General features: G+C 52.6%; 1 protein-coding gene across 1 annotated transcript; it reads right to left on the bottom strand.

Annotated features, from left to right (window-relative positions):
• Positions 1-392: 392 nt before the first annotated feature.
• On the bottom strand, positions 393-9,884 carry PKLR (pyruvate kinase L/R). Its single transcript, XM_047784381.1, has 12 exons — positions 9,725-9,884; positions 9,081-9,107; positions 8,299-8,481; positions 4,596-4,687; positions 4,368-4,499; positions 4,033-4,219; positions 3,464-3,734; positions 3,192-3,342; positions 2,567-2,719; positions 2,323-2,489; positions 1,483-1,664; positions 393-878 (listed from the first exon to the last, which is right to left on the bottom strand). The coding sequence occupies exons 1-12, from the start codon at positions 9,864-9,866 to the stop codon at positions 772-774; spliced, it is 1,794 nt and encodes a 597-aa protein (XP_047640337.1). The 5' UTR covers positions 9,867-9,884; the 3' UTR covers positions 393-771.
• Positions 9,885-10,342: the final 458 nt, after the last annotated feature.

The following is a 10,342-nucleotide window of genomic DNA, read 5'->3' as shown; positions in this document are numbered from 1 at the left end:
AGCCCAAAAATGTGGTACTGACACTGACAGTCTTGATGAAGAAAGAGGGGCATGCTCCTTGAGAAATGCCCAGATTATCAGGAAGGCCATGTTTGAGAACATCAAACTGCGTGGGTATGAAATATTTTTTAAAATAAAGATTTTTGGGAGTTCCCATCATGGCTCAGTGGTTAACGAATCTGACTAGGAACCATGACGTTGTGGGTTCGATCCCTGGCTCTGCTCAGTGGGTTAAGGATCCGATGTGGCCATGAGCTGTGGTGTAGGTTGCAGATGCAACTCAGATTCCGTGTTGCTGTGGCTCTGGCATAGGCCGGCAGCTACAGCTCCGATTCGACCCCTAGCCTGGGAACCTCCATGTGCCACGGGTGTGGCCCTAGAAAAGACAAAAAAAAAAAAAAGATTTTTGTGGAGACTGTGGACATGATTGCCCTGTTCCCTTCTCCCCAGCCTCCAGGGGTGGGAAGCCTGTTGGAATAGAATTAACCAGTTAAGCTGGGATTAAAGGCGCAGAGCATTTTAGGGACCAGTTGAGAGCATTGGATGCAGAGAATGTATGATTGGTGCTGTCAGATGGCCAGCGCTTAATTGGATACAGACTTTCAAGGCCTGTGTGAAATGGAGGGGAGGGGGCACCCAGAAGGGGCTAAATGCCGACGTGGCCTGGGGTAGTGAGGACTGAGAGTAGAGAAGACTTAGACAGGGGGCTGTAGGAGGGAGCAGAGAGGGGGACGGGTCAAGGGCTGGCTTGGTCCGAGGGGGAGGGGCACCTCAGGTTATGCTCAGCACCCGCATGATGTTGGTATAGCCGGAGCCGGGGCGCCAGCCTGTCACCACAATCACCAGGTCCCCCAAACGGAGGAAGCCACGGAGTTTTCCTAGGGGGAGGATGGGGAGAAAATGCTAATCAGTCACAGAGGGACCCAGGCCAGGCCTGTAATGAGAGCCAACTACCACCCTTCACCTCCTCAAAGCCACGCTTCAGGGGTAGGATGGGCCTGAGGCAAAATGCACAGGTGGCACCACGGGAAGGTGAGCACTGTAGTACATCAGAGCTGCAGGAGTGCCCGTGGGGTGGGCGTGGGGCATGCTGCTTGGGAAGCAGCAAGTCTCTCTGTGTTGCTATGCTGATAGGAAGGGTGGGGTATGAGCAGAGCCAACTGTCAACTAGATTTTAGTTCTAGCTGCAGGGGACTGGGTCGCCTTCTCTCCTCTCACCTCTGGCTCCTTGTGTCATGCTTGGCTCTTTCCACCAGGGACAAGCAGCAGCTATGCCGACTTCTTAGGCATAGCCCTGACCCCTCTCCCTCTTCAGCCTGTTTCCCCAGCCCTGGAGGCCCAAATATCTCAGTCTTAGTGAATCTCAGAAAATCTGGGGCCATAAGAGAGAGGCAAGGCCCTTTGAGTGGATGAGGAAAGTGGGGTTGGGGGACTCATGATACAAAGCCAGGGGTGGGTGGAGAGAAGGTCTATGTGGCTCACCGCTTTCGATGCCAAATTGGACCCGGCGATCCACATCGTCTGCCCAGATGTCCTCTGGAGGTTCACGGTAGAGCACAGGGAAGACTCCTCGGCAGAGGTGGGCCTGGCGGGCAGCCTGGGCAGAGCGGGTGACAGCAATGACTGCTGCCCGAGGTCGGTACCGAGACAGCAGCTGGGCTGAGCTGAAGGAAGAGAGAAGGTCAGCCCAGAATAATAAATGAGGGTTGGGTTCTCGTTCCAGATGCCAGCAATAAGCTGTGTGACCTCTGGGGCTTGATGTTCTCATCTGTAAAATGGGTATAAATACCTGCCTTTCTTAACACAAGGAAGATATGAGATGAGTAAAATATATAATGAGATAATGAGAAATCTCCTTGAAAGACAGAAAACCCTTCTGGGAATGTACCTTTATCCAGCTTTAAATAACTTACAAATATCTCTTGTTAATCCTTATAATCCTATGAGCAAATGGAGAAGGTTTATAGAGCCTGAATGACTTGCCCAAGGTGTTACAGCTAAGTTTCAGAGCAAAAGCTTGAACTCAGATCTTCTGGGACCTTCTGCAACACCTCAGCTCTGTAAGGCTTTGTGGACTAAATGCAGAGGACCTACCTCTGAGCCCCAGGAGCCCAAATGGCCTGGAAGCCAACACACCCAGTGATGCTACCTTCCCCTTCCAGCCCCTTCTAGCATTGCCTCTCCTGGCCTCCAGCTCCCAGTGCTACCTCTCCTCTTGCCCCAGAGTGATCTCTGATGATGAGACAAAATCCAAACCTGAGGCCCATCCCAGCCTGCCCCTGACCCAAAGCCCTGTCTTGGTGTTTCCAATGTCCCCCTCACCGGCCAGTTTTGGTCAACACAATGATGGCAGCAGCACAGCACTTGAAGGAAGCCTCCACAGCGCCGATAGCAGTGACTTCAGTGGGATCCCGGCTCAGTGGTGCTGCCCGGCGCAGCTCCTCAAAGAGCTGCCGGTGGTACACTGCAGCCTCTGCCTCCCGGGCAATCTGCAGGGAACAGGAGGTCAGGCTGGGCAGAGGTATTGGGACCTGGAAGGGCTTTGCCTTGCATTCTAAGCTCCTACCGCATGCTGCATCTTTACAGCCTCCACAGGAAAGTGGCCCTTGGCAGTCTCCCCTGACAGCATGATGCAGTCTGCCCCATCCAGCACGGCGTTGGCCACATCACTCGTCTCTGCCCGGGTTGGTCGGGGCTTGGTGATCATGCTCTCCAGCATCTGGGGGACATCTGGACATCAGAGCTGTAGGAGTCATAGTCTGATTGGGGGCCCACTCTGAACGACTACTTCTTTTTTTTAATGGCCTCACGCACAGCATATGGAAGCTCCCAGGGCAGGGACTGAATCCAAGCTGCAGCGGAGACCTATACCACAGCTGCAGTAATGCTAGATCCTTTAACCCACTGTGCTAGGCCAGGAATCAAACTGGAACTGCCACACAGACAAGCCACATCACCGACCCACTGTGCCACAGCGGGAACTCCCCTGAACTTCTTGACATCCTCACTCTCTGAGGGCCCCGAAAGCCAGCATCACAGTCACAAACTGTGTGATCCTGGCTGTTCTGTTTCCTCATCTGAAAATGAGAAGTTGCAGTATCTTTTCCTAGCTTTGTTGTTTGAGGGTCAAACGCGGGACAGCAAAAGGTGTCCCCTGACCCACAGGGCTGCCCCCAGGGCTCACTCCAGACCTGTGTAGCACAGACGACTGGCTTGCCCGCCAAGTTGCAACGGCCGATCATCATCTTCTGAGCCAGGAAAACCTTCTCGGCTGGGATTTCAATGCCCAGGTCACCTCGTGCCACCATGATGCCGTCGCTCACCTCCAGGATTTCATCAAACCTGGGCAGTTGGGGGAGTCAGGGCTGGGGAAGAGCTAGGAGATGCCAGGGAGAGGCAGGCAGGAGAAGAGGAGGGGCAATGGGATGGTTAGGGCCTGATGGGGAGAAAGAGCAAGCCTCACTTCTTCACGCCTTCATGGTTCTCGATTTTGCTAATGATCTTGATACCCTGTCCTTCTGGCCCCAGAGCAGCCCTGACGGCAGCCACGTCGCTGGCTTTCCGCACAAAGGAGGCAAAGACGATGTCCACGCCATGCTCCACCCCAAATTGCAGGTCCTGGACATCTTGCTCAGACAGCCCAGGCAGGTCCACCGGGGTGCCCGGCAAATTCACGCCCTTCCTGCTGCCCAGGACACCGCCGCTCTCCACTTGGGTCTCCAGGCCCTCTGGACCTGTGGGTATGCAAAGAGCCAGCCTAGGTCACGGGTGAGGCCGGGGGCTATAGCCACCGCAGCAGGAACACAGGGTTTGAACCCCCAAGAGAGCGGAATGCACTGAATAGACACAGATCTGGGGAAGAAACGACTAACCCACCAGTCCCGCCCCAACCCAGGGTGAGCCCAGGAATCTGGATGCCAGGGACTCCTGGGATGAGTGGCCAAGGGAAGAGGTGGTGGGTCTGAAGGGCGAATGCGGGGGCCGAAAGGAAAAGGGTGTGCTTCTTGGCCAGGACGGGAGGCGGATCCGCACCGATTTTCGTGACCACTAGGGAGATGAGTCCATCGTCAATGTAGATGCGGCCCCCCACCGGCACGACTCGGATGATATTGGGGTAGTCCACCCACACGGTGGTCGCGTTCCCCAGCTTCTGGAACGCCGGGTCCACCGTCACCAGCACGCGAGAGCCCTTCACTAGCTCCACTTCCGACGTCGGGCCCTAGGGGCGGGGCCACAGAAGGACTGAGCTCTGCCTTTCCCGGTCGGGACTGGCCCCTCCCCATGCTCCGCCCCATGGGCAATTGCCTCCGCGTCGCACCGCCTTCCTCTCGGTACCCTGAACAGGCGGATCCCAGGTCGCCTCTCACCCCCTGCGGGATCCCAGTGCGTATCTCCGGTCCCTTGGTGTCCAGAGCGATGGCCACGGGTCGGTAGATGAGCGGGGAACCTGCAAAGCTCTCCACCGCCTCCCGGATGTTGGCGATGGACTCAGCGTGGTACTAGCGACCCGAACAGAGCAGGATTTCAGGGGAAGGTGGGTGGGATCTCCAGGCATCCTTTAGACCCGCCCACCTCCCCGCGGCCCCGCCCTGAACCTCGTGGGAGCCGTGGGAGAAGTTGAGTCGTGCGATGTTCATCCCGGCCTTGATCATCTCCTTGAGGCGCTCCACGGAGCGAGATGCCGGCCCTGGAACCAGAGACCCTACTCAGACAACTTTCTCCCCATCATCACCACCTTCAGAGATGCCCGAGACCGCAGAAGTCCAGTTACCTGACCTTTGTTCCCTGAGGTAATTGTGTTGGCAGTGATGTTAAGCGTTGCAGTGGCGGGGGTGGGGGCCCCCCCTCAGCGTATGAGAAGAGGATGGCAGGGGGTGGGTGCCAGGTGAGGGCACTTGGGGGTACTAGGCTTTAGAAGCTGAGAGGCCTCAGACTGGACTCCAACTCTAATACGGAGAGTTGCGTTCTATCCACCCCTGCTCTGACGATAAGACAGCTGCAGAACTGAGAGCCGGTTGACCAACTTCTCCCGCCCCTACCTAAAGCCCGTTCTTCCTCTTGTGCCCTGGATCGCCTTCTCACTCGTTCAGAAACAGTCAGCCACTCCCAGTCCTCTGTGTCATCAGTATTTTCCTTTTTTTATTGGATCATTCCCATCAGCATGGAAACCTACTGTTATTTCTTTCAGCAAAATAAATATTCCCTGGTAGCTCGGTGCCTTGTCACTGCTGTGGGGCCCGTTGGCTCCCTGGCTCAGGAGCTTCTGCGTGCCATAGGCACGCCTAAAAAATAGTAATAATACATTCTCCTCATCCCAGTTCCCCTCCCAGCTGCAGTCTTTATTCCTTTGCACTCCTTTGCAGGAAAACTCATTGCAAGAGTTATCTGTCCTTGCTGCCTCCCCTTCCCCTCCCTCTATTCTCCGTTGCACCTGCTCTCTGCTACATCTGTTCTTTTCAAGGTCACCAGGAACCTCTGTGTTGGTGGGGGTTTTGTTTTGTTTTGTTTGTTTTGTCTTTTTAGGGGCTGAACCTGCGGCATATGGAAGTTCTCAGGCTAGGGGTCGAATTGGAGCTGCAGCTGCTGGCCTACACCACAGCCACAGCAACACCAGATCCAAGTGGTGTCTTCAACCTACACCACAGCCCATGGCAATGCCAGATCCTTTAACCCAGTGAGTGAGGCCAGGGATCGAACCTGCATCCTCATGGATACTAGTTGGGTTCATTACCGCTGACAACGGAAACTCCTCTAAGTTGTTGTTAAATCTTTTCTTTGTTCTTTTTTGGCTACACCTGCAGCATATGGTAATTCCTGGGCCCAGGGGTTGACTCTAAGTCACAGCTGTGACCTACCCTGCAGCTGGGGCAATGCCAGAATGGGAACTTTCATTGTTAAATTTAAAGGTCAGTTCTCAGTTCTCATCTTAGCTGGTCCACCAGCAGCATTTGACACACTTTTTCGGGGGGGGGGGGGCATGCCCGTGGCATGTATGTGGAAGTCCCTGGGTCAGGGATTCCACCTGCGCCATAGCAGCAACCAGAGTCACAGCAGTGACGATGCAGGGTCCTCAACCCCCTGTGCTTTAAGGGGACTCTGGACACATGTTCTTAATGACCCTCTTTGCTTGGCCTCCAGGACACTGCCCTCTCTTGGTTTACCCCCACCTCACTGGCTGCTCCTTCTGAATCTCTCTTGCTCCTCACTCCCCTTATCATTAGATGCCCCATTCTCTTCTGTCATTTTACTGTCACTCCCTTGGTGGTCTCAACTAGTCTCATGGCTTTACAGTTGGTTTTTTTTGTTTTGTTTTGTTTTTATTTTATTTTTTGTCTTTTTGCTATTTCTTTGGGCCGCTCCTGCGGCATATGGACGTTCCCAGGCTAGGGGTCGAATCAGAGCTGTAGCCACTGGCCTACGCCAGAGCCACAGCAACACGGGATCCAAGCCGTGTCTGCAACCTACACCACAGCTCACGGCAACGCCGGATCCTTAACCCACTGAGCAAGGGCAGGGACCCAACCCGCAACCTCATGGTTCCTAGTCGGATTCGTTAACCACTGTGCCATGATGGGAACTCCCGCCTCATGGCTTTAAATACCATCGATAGGACAGCTCCCAAAGTTATATCTCCAATGCAGACCACTTTCCCAAACCCAGAGTTGTATATCTGATTGCCTACTCTATACCACACTTGCATGTCTAATGCAAGTCTCAAACTTAGCATGCCCCAAAACTGACCTGATCTCCGCCCCCCAAAACTTTCCACCACAGTCTTTTCTGCTCAGTCGATAATGGATTCTTCTCGTTCCTCACGCCAAAAACCTGGGAGAAATCTTTGACTCCTTTTTCACCCTCACCCCTACCCCATATCCCATCCATCATTTCCTCTCAGCTCTGCCTTCAAAATACATTCAGAGGAGTTCCCGTCGTGGAGCAGTGGTTCACGAATCCGACTAGGAACCATGAGATTGTGGGTTAAGGATCCCTGGCTTGCTCGGTGGGTTAAGGATCCGGCGTTGCCGTGAGCTATTGTGTAGGTTGCAGATGCGGCTCAAATCCCAGGTTGCTGTGGCTGTGGTGTAGGCCGGCGGCTACAGCTCGGATTGGACCCCTAGCCTGGGAACCTCCATATGCTGTGGGAGCGGCCCTAGAAAAGGCAAAAAGACAAAACAAAACAAAACAAAAACAAAAAAAACACAAAATGCATTCAGAATCTGGTCACTTCTTGGGGAGGGGGGAGGGATAAATTAGAGGGTTGGGACTGGCATGTACACACTATTATATGTAAAATAGATGGGTCACAAAGACCACAATATAGCACAGGGAAATTTACTCAACATTGTGTAATAACCTATATGGGAAAAGTATCTGGAAAGGAATAGGTATATGTATATGTACACATGATTTTCTTTGGTGTAGACCTGAAATTAACACAACTTTGTATGTCAACTCTACTCCAATAAAATTGAAAAGAAAAAAAAGAATCTGATCACTTCTCACCAGCTTCACTGCCACCACCTGGTCTAAACCAGAAATACTGCAGGAGTGACTTCTGCCCTCATCCCCACCCCTGCCTCCAGTATATTTTCATTACCACAGCTGGGTGGGTTTGTTAAAACTTAAGTAAGAGTGTGTCATTCCCCCGACTCCAAACTCTGCAGTGGTTTCTCATTATACTTGGAGGAAAATTCAACTCAAATTCTAAAAATGACGTACTAAACCCTATAGGATCTTCCCCTCCTCCCAGCATCTTCATTTCTGCTGCTCTTCGCCTTGATGGTTTCCAGCCTCCTTGACTTAGGGCTTTGTCATTGACTGTTCCTGTTGCCGAGAACTCTCTCCAGACATCTGCATGGCTCGTTTTCTCATCTCCTTCAATTCCTTGCCCAGGTCTAATTTTCTCAACAAGAACTACCCTGCCTCCCTATTAGCACTGCCACCTCCTGCCCTTGCATCTTGACACCCCTTACCATGTTTGATTTTTCTTTTTCTCATCCACAGTACCTATCACTTTCTAAAATAATAAATACATTTCTTATTTTAAAATAATGTATTATGTTTCTTAAGTCTTGGCCCACCCAGCTAGATTGTCAGCTCCCCAAAGATGAGGGATCTTCATTTCACTGAACAACTCCCAGGGGCCAGATGCTTGTCTGCCTAGAGCTCAACAAATATTTGTTGAATGAATGACTCGCTCAGACAGGGAGAAGTCTGAAGGAGACAAAAGATGAGGAAGCATCTTGAGAAATGCCCAAGAGGTCCCGTGATGCTTCAGCGGGAATAGGGGGTGCTTACCGATGGTGGCAATGATGCTGGTACTACGAGCAGCCACAGGCTCAGAATCGATGTCCAGTAGGCAGAGGTGTTCCAGGAAGCTGTCTGCCATAGCAGCTGGTAGCTGTTGCCGCTGGAAGAAAGCAGTGCCCAGCTCCTGGGTCAGTTGGGCTAAGCTGGCTCGCCGTAGGTACCCCGCTGGCCCTGCGGTAGAAGAGGGCTGCATGGGCACCTGCCTCTCCTCCCCATCTTTTCATCTCAGCACAGCCTCAGCGCTCCAGTTTTGGTTGTCTTTTTATGAGCTGGGCATTACACGTACGTTATCTTATTTAGTCACAAGGATGCTGGGAAGCAGGTACTGTTAAATGCTCTATAATTATCCGCATTTTAACAGGTAAGGAAACAGAGGCTGAGAAAGGTTAAATAAAGTGCCCAAGGTCATACCGCTTCTACGTAAGAGATAGGATTTACGTCAAGGTCTAACTCTAGGCTCAAGTTCTTGACCACCCAGCTGTCTGATCCTTCTCAACCCTGGACTTCTTACCCTTTAGCTGCTGACTTCCTGCAGCCTTAGCCTCCATTGATATCTAGCTCACAGTGACCCTTCCTTTCCAGGCCCAGAATCACCCACTTCTCCCTCCTAAAGTCCCTGTTTTCTTCCTTCCAACCTCTGGCAATTGGCTGGCCTCCCCACCCCCTTGTCTGAGTTTCCTCAGCCTGCTCCAAGCTACTTCAGGTCCTGGAGCTCCTGTAGTTTGACACAGCCCAGCCCAGGGGAAGAGGAGCCCCACTGCCAGCCGCACCCTCCATGCCACTGCACGCCTGTCTATCTCTGGGGGGTCTGCTCCAGGATATCTGAAGCATGAGGGAATGAGGCCCAGCTGGGCCGGGGATCAGTACTGCATACTGGTTAAAGTGTCACCAGCATCTCCCCTGTCACTGGAGGACCTCTGCCCCAGGGGCCAGAGTCCAGGAACCACGGGAGTACCCAGTGGCTCCCGTGCTGCAAGCTTCCCTCTGCCCTGCCTTTTGTGGCTGAGAGAAGAGGCCCAGAGCAGGATCCATGACTAAACACAAGGGAGACTCCAAAGGCTACAAATCCTCCCCAAATGCCTACTGGCCAGCAGCAGATATGGATTATATGTACCCCCTGCCCCACTCCTGATTTTCACCCTCATTTTCCCCTTCTCTCTCTCTCTCTCTCTCTCTTTTTTGCTTTTTAGGGGTGCACCAGTGACATATGGAAATTCCTAAGTAGGGGTTGAATCGAAACTACAGCTGCCAGTCTATGCCACAGCCACAGAAATGCCAGATCCAAGCCTCATTTGCCACCTACCCCACAGCTCATGGCAACACTGGATCCTTAACCCACTGAGTGAGGCCAGGGATCAACCTGAATCCTCATGGATACTAGTCGGATTCATTTCCACTGAACCACAACAGGAACCCCTCCCCCTTCTCTTCAATGGCATCTGTTGCCCCTTCTTACCTCCTGGAGCCCCAAACAGGATGGACTTGGCTAAATCCCTTTGGGACTTAGAGATGCATGACAAAAGCCCCAGGGGTTGCATGCTCTCCTGCACTGACATGCCTCCAATATGCGGAACTGGGGCTGCCCAGACTGTGGAGAGAGAAGGGGAGAGGATAACAAGACTGCTGGTCTTATCAAAGGGAGCCAGAGAAAAGAAAAGGGGCACACCCTGCAGGCTGCCCATGTCGCCACACAGAGTCCCTCCCCCAGACCTGCTCAGCCCTCTGGCATTCTCCATCTCTCATCCATTTTTCCTGATAAATTTTCAATTCATTCACACTGTCTGGTCATCAGCCCAAATAGAGATTTTTTTCCCCTCATACCAGTGATATGGTTATTTTTTTTCTTTGCACTGCATTTTTTAAAAAAAATTTTATTGACTTTTTTAAGGGCCACACCTGCGGCATATGGAAGTTCCCAGGCTAGGGGTCGAATTGGAGCCACAGCTGGGGCCTACGCCACAGCCACATGAATGCCAGATCCAAGCCCCATCTGCAACCTACACCATAGGTTGTGGCAACACCAGATCCTTTA

This window comes from Phacochoerus africanus, chromosome 6 (assembly GCF_016906955.1).
Source record: "Phacochoerus africanus isolate WHEZ1 chromosome 6, ROS_Pafr_v1, whole genome shotgun sequence".
Classification (NCBI taxonomy): domain Eukaryota; kingdom Metazoa; phylum Chordata; class Mammalia; order Artiodactyla; family Suidae; genus Phacochoerus; species Phacochoerus africanus.
Note: the sequence above shows the minus strand (reverse complement) of the source record. Positions and strands in the feature narration are given on the sequence as shown.

Coding starts and splice junctions, on each gene's coding strand:
- PKLR (XM_047784381.1), bottom strand. CDS start 9,866: ATGTCAGTGCAGGAGAGCATGCAACCCCTGGGGCTTTTGTCATGCATC. Junction 8,482..9,080: donor GGCGTGCAGTGGCATGGAGG/GTGCGGCTGGCA, acceptor CTTCTACCGCAG/GGCCAGCGGGGTACCTACGG. Junction 879..1,482: donor CCAATTTGGCATCGAAAGCG/GTGAGCCACATA, acceptor TCCTCCCCCTAG/GAAAACTCCGTGGCTTCCTC.